Genomic DNA, 17793 nt, shown 5'->3' with positions numbered 1-17793 from the left:
TTTGTGTCTGCAGCTGACAATGTCGTGTGTCTAACTGAACCCATCAACAATAGACTTGGTTTTCAGTTCTGACTTGTATGTAAGCCTGTGCTATGTGTTGATGTTTGTAAACCTAATTTGCATTAAGTCTTAATTAACTGTTCTAAAAAAATCAAATGTTAGTGTTGTTTGTAAACCTAACTTACATTGACTCTTAATTAATTGTTCTACAAAACATCAAAAGTTAGTGCATGCTGTGGCCTCTCGTCCATTTTATCTGCAATTTTGCACCTTCATATATATGGAAGCTATATTGCTCTACTCTTTCCTCTGGGCTCATTGGATGCACGAGGAGCAGAGGTATTCATTAAATAAAGAAGTAACATACTTCTGTCAGAAGAGTGGAATTACAGGCTGTCAGGTTATCATGTATACTATTTCATCTGCTCAATGGGATCCCACAGCACAGGCTTTTACAGACATTGTCTACAAAAAGAAATAGTGCTCTTCACTTTTAGGAAAAGAAACCATGAAATTGTGGACAGTGATGCTACAACTGGAGAGCCAGAACAGCTCTCCCTTTCTCACAGGCAACAGTGTACCAGGTTTCCTGAGCAGGTACATTATCATAACTGTAGGTACTCTCAGAAAAAGTCCATCATCGAGCTGATATCCCAAGGAGAGCAAATCACATTGGAGATTTATTTGCCTCCAATATTGAAATGTCCACTGTTCCAAGAAATACGAGTTCAGCTTCATTATGAGGTATCATGCTATGAGATCAATTGTACACATACACGATTTCTAGTATGATATGCAACATAAGACAAAACCAATTATAGCTATAATTGTCTTAAGAAGGTAGGAAGCTAGTGTAATTTCTCATAGCTTCTTCAGCTTCTCATTCCAATCCCAGACCTACCAGCAGCAGGGAATGAATGACAGTACAAAATGAAGGTCAACTAACAGTACCCAAATCTGAAATTATATTATCTGAAAGCCCATATGGTTGCTGCTTCAAATGTTGCTATCAGGTTGCTCCTTACAGATAGAAGAAATTCTGTCCAAAGATAGAAGAAAAAAAACCTCTTTTTTAAGATAATCTTACCCCTACCAATGAAGAAAATTCTTAGTTTGGTACATTCCACAAAACTTTTTACTTTACTCCAAGGCTTTCCATTGTACGTTGGATCATGTTGGATTTGTCTTAACTTCTGTCAAGTGGGTTTCCTGTTGGTACTGTCTTATTCAGTTTTTTGTCATCCTCTGACATCAAAGAACTCTTAAAAAATGGTTTTTTGTGTCCTTAGTTACCAGAAAGAGATTCTACTGCTACATATGGGAACTTAATACCATTTGTGCAAATCTTACGTAAGTCCTGTGTTCAACAGAATTGCACTTGCAGCACTTAAATCAGTTGCTGTTGCATTTGCCAGAAAGTAGTAAGCTTACAGCCTCTTCTGGCCAATGTTTTCATATGACTCTCCACAAATATAATGTTGAGATCCCATCTTAAAAATATTTTTCTAAAATTTCCTCGGACTTCTGTTTAAAACAATTGTTCTATCGTAATAAGCAATCAGCTCCAGAAAAATATAAAATTAAGTTCACAGACTTTATTTCAGTCACGGACAGAAAATCCTTTCAGACTGTCTTTCCATCTATCTCATCAGTAACCTCCCTCGTACTTCACAGGGTCAAACTGTCTTCTTCTAAAGACTATTCAAATAAATCATTGTGTAATAAATATTAATATTGTATCATATGGCTGAACTCAGAACGACTGCACTAAACGTTTTATAATGGATTCTCCTTCAACATGCTGGATGTGAGGACTACCAGTATTTTTCTAAGTGAAATGTTAGGGCATGTCTCCAGGCAGAATACATTGCAAAATAATATAGCAATAGCTATTCTGCGTGAGTTCCTTCACATAGACACATTTATTCTGTGTTATGAGAGCTTTTTTCCTCCTTAGCTTAATCCACATCGATCTTAGCCTGAAATAGGAGCATTTACACAGGAAGCTATCTGTTCCAGTGTACAAACCTTCTGTACACAGAGGTACAGAGAGACACTATAAGCAGTCTGCATGGGAACTTGGAAGCCTGGATTTCAGCAATGGATTGAATGATTGATTCCTGTTATTAAATACCATTTTCACAGGTAGCAGCACCTGAATTTTGTGACAAGAAGATAGCTTATTAGAATTCTCTCTAAAACAAAAAAAGAAATTCAATATTAGCAATGTAGTAAAGCTAAAGACTGGGAAAAATGTTCTAAATGGTAAAGGGGCAGAAACTGTGTAACAATTCTGAAATTAGGACAAACTTGATAATAATTTTTTATTAGAGAATAATTACTTGAAACTAGTTTCAAAACCACTAACAGTGAGATGTTTTACTTCCCAAAGGTGCAGCTTGGAGGCTATGACATTTGAGGGATGGGACATCTTCCTAGTAGTGCAGATCTCTTTTCCGGCTGGTTGTTGGGAGGAATTTGCACCAGTCTCCTCTTTCTCTTTTCAGCGCACTGATACTACTGGAGGGGTGGGGAGGGTATTCTGTTATAAATCTCCCATTTGTGCTGTCTACATTTGTCTCTCAAGTATTAACTGTCAATTATTACACAGGTTGCTGGTTAGAAAACAGCTATTCAGAGCTACCACTTGAGCAACTGGATTTCAAACGAATTAGCAGTACTATATATTGTAGCCATTCATTTTGTTTCCATGTATGGCAAATGCCAGATATGTGTCATTTCAGCCTGATCTAATGGGACATTCTGAGAGAGAAAGGGAAGAGAGTATTGTCAAGAAAACCAAAAATAAAAATTTTACTTCTGGGCTTTTTGTGGATACTCAAGTCGAACTCAGCAAGGTTTGCAGAGAGAGAAATGAATTAAAGGTATAGATTGGTGTTTGGTGGGGTGGGGTTTTTTTGGTTTTGTTTTGTTTTTTTAATATTACATATTGTAGTGATACCAGTGGATTCTGGCTAATGCGTGACATCTGAAACTTGGATAATAGAGAAATCAAAGATTAGCCTCAGCATCTGTGCAATGCTCCTGTCGTCAGTGAACTTTTGTCTTCTTAACATATATAGATGAGGTGTTTCAAATTTATTTCTAGTGCATTCTACTGATTGAGTGTGATGAACCAGGCCATCTTACGTTTTGAATGGTAGCTTGCCTCTGCCTGGTACTTCGTTTAACATGGATTTTGAATTCCTTTCTACACAAGAAGATTCTTGCTTGAGGGAAACAGGTTGTAGAAGACAAAGACGCAAAGGATACATAAAGAAACAGTTTTCTCTTTTTTTTTTTTTCCTATAATGGTCTTTGCTTTCAATCTGAAGGTTTTTTCTTGACTCAGTTAAATTATTTTCCCCTCTCCTGCTTCCTTACAGAATTTAAAGGATTAGAGATAGGTAAGAATAAATAACTTAAAGGTAATAATCAAGAAGAGAAGGTATCCAGCAAGATGAGGTATCTGCTTTGATTTCTGTGTATGCGGAGTAGTTAAGGATCCTGTATTGATACCATAAGTCAGCAAATACAAGAACCCTCTCAAACTCAGTTTGTAGTTTTAGGAAGCAGGCATTCTTTATTGTGGTGCCAGGCGCATGGGATCATTCCACCTGGTGTGGGCACCGAGTTGCTCTACCACAGGGGCTGTATGCAATTAAGATATATATATATACATTGACTTTCTAGAAAATTATCATATTCATACTATTCTTGGAGTTCATTAACATACGCAAATGTCCTTAATGCATGTGCATTCACATTCGTTGGTGGCTTTCCAGGGTCCTCTGGTCCATATTCTTCCTCACCGTGTCTGCTGGTTGAACTCAGCCTCTGGGCATGCTCAGTTTGTTCTTAGCTTGCTTACATATTTCTTACTGATACTAAACTAGCTTATTCTAGAACATCTCCCTTATTTATTCTATTCAAGGATACAGTGTCTCCTGACTCCCTTCTATCTAATCACATGCAGCAAGGTCTAAGACTATCTTATTTGTGAAGTATTCCAAGTATTTCAAAACTTAGCTATGTTGCTGCAGTTACAGGAATTCATATGTTCTTCTTAAGCTGGTATTAGTTTGGGCCCTAAGGAGGAACCTATCTTGGAGGATAATAATCTAAAATGTATAGATGTCCCCACTAACTGTAGAGTCTCCCATTCATAGTCTGATTTGTAGGCCTTTTTCTCTACTTTCTACTGCAGAAAGATCTTACTATGATTTAATTCTGGTCATATTCATGAAAAGAAAACCTATGTTTTTCTTAGTTATGGATCCATGGCCTGATCTCTTTCTGCTTTTTCCTGTTCTATCTCTCAACCTTCCTTTCTGATCTCTTTCCTCATTTCCCATATTTAATGTTATTTTTTTCTAGAGCACTTGGTTTCCTGATAAAATTAGACAAATGTAATCCTTGTGTCATAATTTCTGAATAGTAACTTCTGAAGGTCTAATCAATTTTGAACAAACTCAACAGTGGGCTAGAAGTCTCGAAGATAATAAAGTTTCTACAATCTTCCTGGTAAGGCAGCAGTTATGGGAATGAGTCCCTAAATTAGCACTTCTTTGATTTGTTGGACTCCAGCTTTCATCTGCTCCAGCTGTGCAAGCATCACTATGGAGACCTCTCCTGCCCATATGGTGTGAGCCATGAACATCAGTTTTAATGCCCTGAGCCCACATCCTTTGCTTTGACGCTTTCCTGAACTAGACAAAACTAGTGGAGATTCACCCTGGTCACAAAATATAAACCTTGTGCCCACCATTTCCTAGTAACTGGTGGCACACCTTTATGCACGTACCTTTCTGACTCCACCCTGGAGACATTTCAGCGCAATAAGCTGTCAAGAGGTGTGCTGCTTTAGTAGCCTGTCTCCTAAGCAACCCTGCGATAACTACGGCCATCGCTTAAATAGAAGACCTTAGGAAATACGTCTCATTTCTTGCCTTTTTTATAGGCTGTTTTTGTTCTCTCCACTGGTTTCGTTCTCGTGTGCTATGCTGCACACTTCTCTGCTATTTACACATTTCTTGCTTCTTATTCCAGTGTGCATGCTTTCCTGATTCATCAAGTACACTCTTTCACTGTCCTCATTGTCCAGATATGTAGATATTACAGGTATGCTGCTGACTTACTCGCTGCCTGTGGTGGTTCCTTTTGCTATTTTTCCTGGAGACTGTGCAGTTCTAATTTTGTTTCCTTCTTTAAGAACAGGGGCCCATAGTAGTAGAAGGAAAGTTGGCTCAGGATGCTTTTTAGCACCCGAGACTGAACAGCTAACTGTCAGTGTTGGGAGGTGAGATGAAAAGACACACAGCAAACTACCTGGAATCACTGATGTTCCCTGACCTTGATGCCTCTGAACAGTTGTTAAGGCTGTGGTGTGCGGCACTCATACCAAGGTCTGGGCTGCAGCAGAAGCAGCAGAAAGTGACACTAGTTTTCTTACAGTGAAGTGAGATGCTTACAAACGCAGTGACTAACAGTAAGATTGTAAAAAGCCAAGGAATTACTGATTTCATTTTCATATTTTAGACCAGTTTTAAGCAGCGTGCATTCTTATTTTGCCCATTAGCGTATGTATAATTTATAAAAATAGCTATATAGATATGAAATATGTATGTAATGCATAGGTATTATGTATGCTAATTTTGACCTGAGATCTCCCCTGATATATTTTGAGGCTAAGGATAAGATACACTAGGTATTATTCAAAGGAGTTCCTTTTGAGTTTCTCGCCCTGCACCTTCTTGCGTAGTTCCCTCTTTACACGTGGAATTGGGAACCGCTGGGGTCTGAGATCAGCGCTCAGCCACATCACGCAGAAGTACGGCAGGAGGCAACGCAGCTCCTACGTTCCCGATCCCCGGCTCTGCTTTCGCCCCCCCGGTTTCTCCCCCGCGGGCGGCAGCCTCCCCGCTGGCTGCCCGGCGCTGCGGCCGCAGCTGCCCCAGCGGAGTGGGGCCGGACAGGGCCGGGCGTCGCTTCGCCTGTCGCGGCTGCTGGCGGTTCCTCCCTGTCCCCGGGCAGGTGGCTGCGGCGGAGGCGCCCCGTGCCCCGCCGGCCGGGATTGAGGCCCCCCCGCGTTTTCTCGACCCCAGGCTCCTGACGGTGTGGGACGCGGCGGGTCAAGGCTGACGGCGGCGCCGGCGGGACGGAGGCGGGCCGGCCGGGCGGAGGCGTGCCCGGGCGCTAGGACCTAGTGGGACGCGAGGCGGCTCCTCGGACCAGGCTATAAATTCGCCGTGACTCAGTCCGCTCGGCAGGGAACGCAGCGGGAACCAGGTTAGTGGCGTCTCTCCCTCTGTCCCTCTGGCCGTTCCCTCACCCGCCGGCGAGGTGGTCGCTGCGAGAGCGAGAGCCTGGGCGGGCCGGGTGCTGCCGTACCCCTCGCAACCTCTCTCCCTCCGGCCTTCCTTCCTTCCGTTCCCCCCTCCCGCCTTCCCCGGCCTGCGCCCTGCCGCGCCGCTAACCGCGGCCGCCTCTTGTCTGGTTGTTTTCCAGCCAGAAAGCCAAGATGGAGTACGAGTGGAAGCCCGACGAGCAGGGGCTCCAGCAAATCCTGCAGCTGCTGAAGGAGTCCCAGTCCCCGGACACCACTACGCAGAGGGCCGTGCAACAAGTATCCTTGGCCGAGGCCTGCGCCGCGCCGGGCGGGGTGCTGCGGGGCCGGGGCCGCAGCGGCCCGGGCGGGCGGCGGGGAGGCCGGGCGGGGGCGGCGCGGCGCGGCCTGCGCGGCAGCGGGGCCGGCGCGCTGCGGCAGGGCCTGCCCGGGAGCCGCCACGGCACGATGGGCCGAGCCTTCGCCGGAGCGGGCGGCCGTGGCGCGGCGTTTGAACCGCCGAGGTGGCCGGGGGCCGCGGGGCGCCTTCCCCCGGCGAGGGGCCGGGCACCTGCTGCCGGCCCAGAGCTAAGGGGCGGGTTGCTTTGGGGTTTTGGGAGAGCTTTTTGTTTTCTTTTCAAAGCCCAGGCTCCGGCGCGGGCCCGCCGGTATCTTCCCCGGGCTCCCCCACGCTGGGCCGCCGCCAGCGTCCAGGCCTTCCCCTCCGTGGCGGGCCTGGACCGCGGATCCTGCCGAGGGGGCCGGGGCGCCCCGCGGCCCGCCGGGCTGAGCAGGCGGCGCGGCGGCGGCCGCCCGTCGCCCCTGCGGCAGAGCGGGGCTGAGCGGGGCCTCCTGAGGTGGATCCGACGCTGGGATTCGAGGCGAAAGCCGTCGCCGATGGGGGAGTGCCCCGGGTCCGGCCGCTGCCTGCGCGCCCGCCTTTTGCGCGTTTTGCTGCCGGGTGAGGCTGTTCCTGCCTGCCTAGAAGCCTGAGCCTGAAACACCGCTCGTTACACCCCTTAAAATCCCCTGGAAGGGTGGGGAAGAGTCTGCTGTGTGCTGTTTCTTGTGTGACTTTGCAGTGCGTTTGGTGTTAGTGTTGTGGATTGTTGGGGTGTTTTACCCCCCCCCCCCCCCCCAATTCTCTCTTGATTGTAGAAGTGATGAAATCGCAAGATCTTAAGGGACAAAGACTGAGAGAGTAAAATTTTAAATTAAGACTCCTAGAAGCATAGGTCTCAAAAAATAAAGCTGTCATCTACTGGTTCCTGTTCCTTAAGCTAGCCTTATAAGTGCTTTAAAATATCTAGAAGGCTTGAAATTCTGTGAAAGATATGTTTATTGTCTTGATCCCTTTTTATTTAATGTGTTTGCTTGAAGGTCTTCACAGAAAGCAAAAGAATTTATTTAAGGAGCTAAGAACATATGTGTGTAGAACGTGTGTGTGTATAGATATATTTACATTATTTAAGAGTTTAGCCTGAAGCCAAATTTGTGCCACTCCGAGACTTTCATAACAGATGTGGTCAAACTTAGGAAGGCTTTGGCTCTTATCTGAAAGGTGAAGGTAGTTTTCATCTTGATCGTCTACTGCTTCCTTTGAAAAATCCTTAACATAAGTGTCGAAGTAAAGTGTCCTGATAATGCGCCAGACTTGAGCTGGTGCTCTTTGGTGTTTAAAATACGGTATTGTTTGTAGCAGCATTGTTTATAGTGTAGCTTTAATGTAAAATTACATTTTAAAGCTCTACCTCAAATAAGTTAATAGCATCTGGTTTGTTTATTGAAAAATAGCCACGTATGTGCGGGATGGGCAGTGCAGGTGATGCTGTCTGTCTTGAAGATGAGTAGAGATTGACTGAACAAAAGTTCTGTGAACTGATGTTTGAAATAATTTTTAAATGGTAGCAGTAACTCCTTGCTGTGCTGAGGTACCTGTGCTTTCAAGGAGGTCCTCATATGTTGGCCTGTAAAGGTTAGAGAAGGGACACAGTTTTACCATTGTATATACATTGATTTGGGAAAATGTTCTAATACAACTTGACAGCCACATCCTATAATTGAAAAAATTAAATATATATATCCTTTGAAACTCTTTCCAGTGTTTTATTGTAGAATGCTACTTAGTAGCATGTCCAAGCAGTGTCGTGCTTAATGGTTTAAAATTTGAAGTACTCTGTAATTTTTTTGTAGGATTCTGTCATGCTCTTTCTTTGTGACACTGTTTAGGTACATTTGGGTGCTTAGAACTCAAGTGTAACAAAGCAGAGAGTATAGGTTAGCCAAAACCCTTTGTTAACGAAGTTACAAATTGGTAAGGCTTCAGATATCTTTCAGATGAAGATTTTAGATGTTTCTTGGAGTAAAAAAGGAAAAGTTAAAGTGGGTGAAGAAGTTAAGAAAATGTGGCCTATAAGCTTTTATTTGACTCCTAGACCAAGTAAGTGTTTCCTCCTTAAGTTTCTGTTAAATACTGCTCTTTCAGTTCCTTCAGCTCACTTGTGCTGCTGCTTCCTACTTATCTATTGGAATTCACAGTTGTTAGTAATGTTCAGCTGACTGTTTTGTTTCTGAAGGTTGGAGAAGAAAAAGATTTCAAAACATGCTACTCCTTGTTCCTGAAAGAGCTCTTTGTCTTGGCACCTTTGACAATAATATTTTGGATGTGTGATTTTTCATTTCTAGGGGCCATGTAGATAGAGTGTTATGTATTATTGTCACTTGTTCTGATTATCCTCCTGTTTACATTTCATCTCCTGCGTGTTTACAGCGAAGAAGCTTGCAGCTGTGCTAAGTATGCTTTACTGTCTTAAGGGGAAAGAGCAGGCTTCTCTAGCAAAGTTAAGACTGGGTGCAAACAGCCCAAATATCTAAAAATGAAGTTTTAAGTTTGTGATTTAGACACTGGCTGTTGGTCACTGGAAGGAAATAAAACCTTTAGAACTGGAAGGGATTTATTGGGCCATCAAGTCCTACCATGTGTATTTGGCTAAGGATTAGTCACTTTGAATTTTTAGATATTTAGCTAAATTGCAAGTAAAGTAAATGCCTGTGGAGCAAATAAGATTATTTCTTCCAAAGCCCTTTTTTTTTTTTTTTGTAAAACGCCTTGATTGTTTGCCATACTGATGATATCTAGGAGGTTTAGTAACGTAGAGGTGACCCTGCACTGACTTAAAATATTATTGTTGAGCAGCATACACGTTAGTACCAGGGTGTGAGAACAGGACACAAGGAGAATGCCAGATCAGTGCTCTAGCCAAGCAGCAGCAGAACACTGGGAAAATTGAAGCAGAAGTAATGACAAATTTTAGGAAAGCTACTACCTACTTTCACAGCTGTTCAGAAACATAATCATTCCTCCCCCTGTGAAGGATCATTTTGTTGTTTTGGGTTTTTTTTTTGTTTGGTTGGGTTTTTGACTTTTTTTTGTTTGGGGTTTGGGTTTGGTTTTTTTGAGACCATGGATGAGTTCTTGATACAACTACTTCTGCATTTACAATTAAATGCATCCTCATTGCTCAGGCTGTGTCTAGTTAGCATCATAAAGAAGTATATGCCTAATATTAAAATGAGTAGCTTACCAAAATCATAGATTTTGCATTTTAATGCTGAAATGCTTTTATTTATTGAGGAGGGGAAAAAAAAAGATGTATTATGGGATTGTGTCTCAGTGGATTCCTTAGGGTTGGCCGGCTTCTAAGTATAAATGTTGAGATCCAGAACTGTACAGAGGAAGCTTTTTTAGTGGATTTACAAATATTTCTAAGGATACAATAACTAAAAGGTATTGCTTCAGTAAGAAAAGTACAGAACCTATTTTTAGATTGGTCATACTCTGTATACTATGAGCTTATAGTCACAGCTGGTTGAAGTGATGCAGTAGTATATAACTCATTTAATAATCTTTGTATCCAGAAAGCTACAAATGCTGTGTGTGAAGATTTAACTTTCCTTAACAGTTTCTCTCTTCAGAAACTAGAGCAACTTAATCAGTATCCAGACTTCAACAGCTACCTGATTTTTGTTCTTACGAAGTTAAAATCTGAAGGTAAGTTCTTGAGATACTGACTTCTACTGGGGTTTTTTGCCCTTTTTAAAGTTATTTTATTTATCTGGAAAGAAATAGGAAGCTGATGCAACCAGTTTGCTGGTTGGTTATGCTCCATAGTTATGTAGAACTCATCCTCTCAGGAGTCTTTGCAGAAAAGTAACCTGGTAACTTATTGGTGCATGTAGCCTCTACCTTGGAATAGATTCTGGTCTAAATGTGCTATGAAATCTTCCCAGAAATGTTGGAGCATCATATGTCTATCAGACTGCACTGAAATTGTGGAATAACTTTGATGAATCATGACTATACATGTTATAAAACATGCTGCTAAATTCAGTTATGATAATGATCTCTGTAGTAATGGGACTGTTATATATTTTGAAGATCACATACTAGAGTTGTCCAAATATTACATCTGTCAGAATCTTCATTCTGAAATCTTAATTCTAGTAAAATGCGGTTAGAAATCAACTGGCTGCTCACTGTTGTCTTATCCTTATGGACGTTAGTACACACTGCATATGGCAAATTCAGACAATTCCTTAGTAACAATCAGGGTGTGTGAAAGATTATCTTTCCAGTCTACTACTGCTACTGATTTGTGAGGTCTTTGGCAGTGAAAGAAATTGTTTCAAGATCTGTTTTGGCACATCTGGCTTCATTATGTTTGTTTGTAATTAATGTGCTCAGTTGTTGAGTTGTTTTCGTTTGTTTTTTTTTTTCCTTTAGTGTTCTGATATTAGTGCTTTTTCTACCTTCTAGTGTTTCACCTCTGGGTTTTTGAATGCTTGATTCTTTTCACTTTGAACTAGAGTTTACTTATGTGTGGCCCTGTAACATTCAAAGAATGAGCAAGAATCTTAAGTTTTAACTAGTGCTTTGGTTGTGCTGTCAGCCTATTTCAGGAGGAAGGAAACAGAGGAGGAAGAAAGTATATTTTCATATTTGAAGGCTGTAGTATATCCCAATGTTTATGCATGTTCTATGTTAGGAAGTCTCCTGATCATATGTAATGCCTTGGGGGAATACCTCAGGTTTGAGGGAGAGAGTTTTCAAAACCTGAATCAGCCAGGATATTAAATTTTTGAGCGAGGTACCAGCATAGATACACCATGCGCTTTATACCATTAACAGAAAAACAAAAAGTAGAAAGTCCAGTAGTGGGATGTGGCATTTGTAAAAAGGAAGTTATGAGAAGGTTGTTCCATGATTTTCTCCCCCAAAACTTGTTCTAACGCCGCCTTACCTGCTAATTTCCCCTTCATTCTGTTCACCACTTGAGCTGGACGCTCTGGATACTAATGTGTGTTTAGCAATGTGTTGTAATCTGTCTTCCTAACAGATCTTCTTAGATTATCCAGTAGTCGTCTTTTACCCACTATTCTTAATGTTTACACACATCAATCTGTTTGGAATTGAATGAAGAATGAGAGAAGCCAACTACTGCAAAGTGGCTGTATAAAGCTCTTTTATCTGAGGGGAAAAAAATAAGATCTGGGGGTTGAGCAGACAAGCAAGTTGGGAGAAGCAGCAAGTTAACTTCTCAGAAGTGTTTGGGATCAGTCTGCACTGATACCTCTTACAGGTACGTCGGGTCTTCTGGGAGACTGCTGAGAAGCAGCTGTTGCTTCAGAGATTCTCTTGTCCTGCATCAGTGACATTTTAAAAGTCATAATCTTTTGTCCAAAGCAACTATTTTAACTTCATATTTCTAGTTCAGAAAACTTGCATAATGTTGAAGGTGCCATAACTGCATCTGGTGTATGAAAAGCACGAACGATTTGCCACTTTCTAAATATCCTGTTACCCTGCTTGAGTAGGACTAATGAGGGACAAGGGAAGACTCTTGGCTGGATTTACTTGGAATCCAACCAACAGCCCTCTCATGTCTCTTGTTAGTCTGCTCAAGCAAGGTAAAAAGACCATTAGAACAGCTTAATCAGCAGCAACAATACTCTTGCATCCTCTCTTTTGACAGGTAGGCAAAAATATGATGGACTCATCCGATAGGTAACTGTCTTCAGTACAACTGGGAAAGTATTCTTTCCTTTCCACTCCTGAAGAGGGCTCTGTTGGTGGTCTGTCCTGCAGCCTTGCCAGGATTGTTGGCTGTGGAAAGAGCTAGTGCTTTACACCATAGACCAAAACATAGATACTAGTACCGTTGGAAGTTCACGCTTCTGTTACAGCCATACCATCCCAGCAAAGGGATGCCATGCAAGGAGTCATGAAAGTAAGCTTCCAAAGTCACTGACAGCTCATTCAATAAAAATTCAGGTGTTTTGATAGTGTATTAGGAGAAGAGCTTGGTTTGATAGCAGATGGGAGTAACCTTTGATGCAGTTTTGAAACCACTGCTAAGAAAACTGTGCATAAGGATACATTTCAGGTACAGCTCCTGAATGTTCCCTGCTACCACTTCGTCTGTGGAAGTACATGGCCTTGCTTGCAGCTATGGTATGTACATGCCCTAGCTTTAAGAACTTTCTCTATCTTTTGTCTTTTAACTAGTGTGAATTTCTAAAGATAGAGCTGTGAATCTGGATGAACCCCAATGTTACAGATATAAAAAATGTCAAGGAAACAGTATTAAGTCCTGGAAGTCAGACAGTAGGCAAGATGTTTGGGATTGTATTTTATTCTATCAGTTACAGATTGAGGTGTAGATCTCTAGAATGTAATTCCCAGGAGGCATGATGCTCAGATCTTCCTTAGTTGGGTGAGATGGAGTCCAGACTAACTGAAAAATATCTGAATGACAGAAGCTTGGTTTTACTAATTTATCTGTAAGTGAAAATATTACTCAGATGCTCTGCTAGTATAGCTGTTCCTTCTTGGTTTGGCACGTATAAAAACTGGCAGATAATGTAGTGGCATTGCCCTGCCTTAGTGTTAGGTTGTTTGTTGGTTGGTTGGTTTTTTTTTGTTGGTGGTGGTTTTGCTGTGGTTTTTTGGGGGGTTTTGTTTTTTTCATGGTGTCCTCTGAGCTGAGTTCAGAATCCTATAGGCTTCTGTATTCTGTTAATGAGTTGTTTTCTGGAGTGTGTCATGTTGCTGCTGCTTTTCAGGTCACTTGCTGTATCTTATGTGTGGTTCACTGAAATGGTCCAGTGCTGCAAAAAAGTATCAGTTTTGCCTCTGTTGCTTTCTTTGCTTACCTGCAGCTTCCCTCCTTTATTCGAAGCCATGCATCTAAACCCTCATTCCCTTGTTCACATGTTTTCTTCCATAGTCCCAGTCTATTTCCTTGAAGGAATAGGAGAAAGTGCTGTCCTAATTTCAGCCTCCTTGCTGTCTTGCTGAGGCCAGTTCTAGCCTCTAGTTAAGGTTCATTGAGGCAGTTCTTCAAGACATCTGAAGCATGAGGCAGGTCAGAGGAAGATCTCTAGGTATCATAATATGGACAATTCATACTGTCAGCAGAAGTTCTGAGTTTGTTTCGTACCTTGTTGACCATACTGATGAAATTCCCATGGTTTTTTGTGTAAGAGCCATGCTTTGTTTATACGTTCTGTCAATGAATGTTTATAAGATTCACTTTTTCCCCCCATATAAAATAGGCTGAAAAAAGTAGCATCCTCCTTGATTAATCTGTCTTGTCCTTTTGTAGTACAACTCTGTCATTTCTGCGTTTTCTTATTATTTTTAACCTGGAATTACACCATGCTTTATCTCACCCAGCATCCCGAATTTTGTGAATGAGAGGTGGATCTGGCTTGCGCTAAGCTATGAAAATAAAACATCCATTGTCATTCACCAACACTCTCTAATCTTCATAAATTCACTTTGGCAGTTAGGGAGTGTTGGGTGTGATGACTGTCATAATCCTGCCGTAATGTTTTGTTGATGCAAGGTTGTATCAGCATACTGTGAGATGACATGGCCTACTTGCATCAGCAAAGACTACTGTGTTGCCTTCTGGTAACACTTTGCAGTTCAGCTCTAGGGAGAAACTACATTGACATTCTGTAGACTCTGCAGACTATTCCTACTATGTTTCTGCATGTATCCATGCTTTGAGTGTGATCTTCACACCTCTGAGGAAAAACAACCCACAGAAGCTGTCTTCATATGCAGTCAGAATTCATGTGGCGTTCTATTTGACCCAATATGGCCTTCCTGTTGGTGGATGTTTTATGTAAAAGTTGCAATAACAGAAGTGGTGTCAAAGCTTACACCTTCTTAGGTGAGATTTGACATATCTAATGCCTCTTTATGTGGTAAAAAAAGAACAGAAATATTGATATGATATCTATTCTAGTTAAGACTCAGGCTGTCTCTCCTTATTCCCAAAACAGAGATGTCTTTTCTCAGATCTACCTTTTATCAATCTTAGACAAAAGATGGAGCATGTGGTTAGTTTGTGCACAGTTTCTGTAAAAAAAAAAAAAAAAAAAAAAAATATCTTCAGAAACAAACTCTGTCTCCCTCTTCCCTGCTGGGCTCTTGGCAGAACCAAGGCTACTGAGAAAATACTGAGAGTAATGCATGATGGTCCTACTGGCCTTCTGCTGGCCAGCATAGCTGTAGTTACCTATCCTGTTGCAGCTATACAAAGCCTATGTGATTCTGACTTTGGATTGTGTTTTGGTGACTGACTCTGCACCCCATCCTAATGTGGGAAGTCTAGTGTTTGGTCTCAACAGAGCGTTATTTCAGTGGATTGGTCGTGGCCTGGTGTAAGGTTATTGCAGTCAAGGATCAGAATCCATGAGATGAACTTTTAATGTGAAGGTGAATGAGCTGGGACTGAGAATACTGCCTTTGTCATAGGCTTTAAGGGTGGTCTTTTAATTTTACTTCCAAAATCCTCTGGATTTTTATAAACCAGTTGAGGATAGAGCAATGTCTATGTAACCCTCGGCCTTGTTCATGTGATGACTTAGTCATTAAGAGTATCTTACTTTGACATGAAACATTACTATGGAGGAAGGTCCTGTCCCCACCCCTAAGATTTTGTTTCAAAATAAGTTAGTACAGATGGTAATTTATTTTCTGGCAATCAAGCACTGGAACAGGCTGCTCAGAGAGGTGGTGGAGTCTCTGTCCCTAGAGGTGTTCAAAAAACATGTAGACATGGTTTAGGAGGCATGGTGGTGTTGGGTTGACGGTTAGACATGATGATCTTAGAAGTGTTGTCCACCCTTAATGATTCTATGATACTAATAATCCTTATAACAAGCCATTTAAAATTCTGCTTCCACAGCTATAAACTATTACTGGGATCCAAAGTGGTCTTGTGGATTTGATGTGAATATTTTCTGATGAGTGTTTGAATTTAAACATGATTTGGATACCAGTTTTCATGAGTCCATTCTATTATGAACTTTCTTGGCATGTTGATGGTGAAAGATCTTTGTAGCTGAGCAAGAAAAAGACCATTGTGTGAGGTCAGGTGTTAATTCACCAGCTACCAGTTTCAGAAAGGTAGCTTTGAGCAGGATTAACCCAGAAAAATGGTTCAGCAGCTTTAACTGTTTAATTAAAACAAATGCCCCACCTACCACTCCCCCCTCCCTGGCCCAATACAACTGTCCTGCATGATGTCATTATTAAATACACCAAAATAACTGCCATGGAGGGAATCTGATTGCATTACAATTCAGAAGGCAAGTCAGATTAATGTACCCTTACAGTTTAAAATGTTTCTTTAACATATGCAGTGTCCTACTTAAACAGCAGCAAAATATTTTTTCTCTTAAGTTCAGATACATGAAGAATTACAGAAGAAAATAAGCCTGAATGAGTTTTAGTAATCAATACAAAAAGTAATTGAGGTGCATAAGTATCTTAAGGGAAACCAAGTTATGAGATAATGAATTTTGACAGATCACTAAAAATTCCGTTTTGGTTTTTTTTCCCCATATGCTGGCTGATTCTTCCTTTCCATGCCTCTGTAGGGATATTGTAGTACAGATTTAAGGAAAAGGCTTCTCCTAAGTAGTTGTATGGCATGCATGACACATGTAAGAAGTGATAGGTTTTATTTAAAGTCTTGAAAGAAACTTTGAGGTTATCCAATGGATTGTGATACGTGATTCAATGCTTCAGGAATGCTTTCCTGGAGATCCTTATTTTGAGCATCCAGAGTATGGAGTCTCCATTATTATTTCTCTCCCTATCCCTGAAGCCCATACAAGGAAAGCATTGAAATAGAACAAATAAAACAAGTTTCTTGATCATAGAGAAAATCCCCAAAGAGCTACCAGGCAAGAATCTTCCTCCAACATACACAATGATCTTTGACTAGTTACCTTAGAAGAGTCATGGGCTGCTACCTGGGAATTCACTTGTGTCCAGAAGAATCAAGAATGCTCCTGGAGATACCTACAAGAGGTTCCAGGGAGCTAGCAGGAATGGAACTGCCTCTGACATCGACAAAACTCATCAGGGAGCTACCGTGGGCGAGTCTAGGGCTGCTACGTGGAAATTCACCCATCCACAGAGGAGGCTAACACACTCCAGAAGATGCCTAGGAAAATTCCAGGGGACTTATTGGACATGGACCTTCCCCCAACATACATGATGCTCTCCAAGCAGATATCTTGGAATCATCTGGGGCTGCTGCTTGGGAATTCACCTATTTCCACAGGAGACAACACACTGCTAGAGAACCTGTTTCCAGGGTCGTGCAAGCAAGCCACCTGAGGAGTCTTGTGTATGTAGGAGACAGGTCTGTTCTCTGTACCTTTATGGGAGTATTCCTGGGTGTCTTTGGAGTGTTTTGGCCGGTTGGCTAGCCTAGTGCCTTCATGTACTTAATTGCATTGGTTTAGATTCTTCAAAAGTACTGTTCACTGTAATCTTTTTCGGGACAAGTCTTGGAATATAAAATATTTGTTGTGGTTTAGGCGGCAGCTCAGCCCCACACAGTCGCTCGATCACTCCCCCACTGGTAGATGGGGGAGAGAATCAGAAGGGTAATGCTCGTGCGTTGGGATAAGAACAGTTTAATAATGAAAATTAAAAGAAACCCCGGGGTGGGGAGGGGGAAGGTGGAGTGGAGGGGGACGAACCTCTGAAACAAACTGCACGCGACGCAGCTGCTCACCACCTGACGCCGCACCTCCCCGAGCTGCAACTGTCCCCCCCTTAATATACTGGTCATAGAGTCACGTCGTACAGAATGAACATGCTAATGGCCAGTTGGGGTCAGCTGCCCTGGCCGTGGCCCCGCCCCTTCCAGCCCCCCCGCCATGGGCAGAGCTCGGGAAGCTGGAAAAGTAGCCGACCCCCACAGTGAGGAGAATTAACCCCTTCTCAGCCAAAACCAGCACAATATGGAATATACCTATCTCTCAAGTAGCTTGAGGGGAGAAAGGACAGAATTTTTCAGGCTTTCCTTGATTCTTAATGTTAGCAAACTTTCCATTTTGTTTGCGAAGGCTTTTTCTGAAGTTCAGGTAGTCTTGGG

The 17793-nt window shown here is 42.2% G+C and overlaps 1 protein-coding gene across 1 annotated transcript in view; it reads left to right on the top strand.

Moving 5' to 3' along the window:
• Window positions 1-17793, top strand: part of TNPO1 (transportin 1) — a 70459-nt gene that overhangs the window by 8764 nt on the left and 43902 nt on the right. The window contains exons 2-4 of the mRNA XM_064439176.1: window positions 6105-6288; window positions 6508-6625; window positions 10301-10376. Coding sequence (XP_064295246.1) covers window positions 6521-6625; window positions 10301-10376 — 181 coding nt within the window. The 5' untranslated portion in view covers window positions 6105-6288; window positions 6508-6520. The remainder of the gene's footprint in view (window positions 1-6104; window positions 6289-6507; window positions 6626-10300; window positions 10377-17793) is intronic.

This window comes from Phalacrocorax carbo, chromosome Z (genome assembly GCF_963921805.1).
Source record: "Phalacrocorax carbo chromosome Z, bPhaCar2.1, whole genome shotgun sequence".
Lineage (NCBI taxonomy): Eukaryota > Metazoa > Chordata > Aves > Suliformes > Phalacrocoracidae > Phalacrocorax > Phalacrocorax carbo.
Note: the sequence above shows the minus strand (reverse complement) of the source record. Positions and strands in the feature narration are given on the sequence as shown.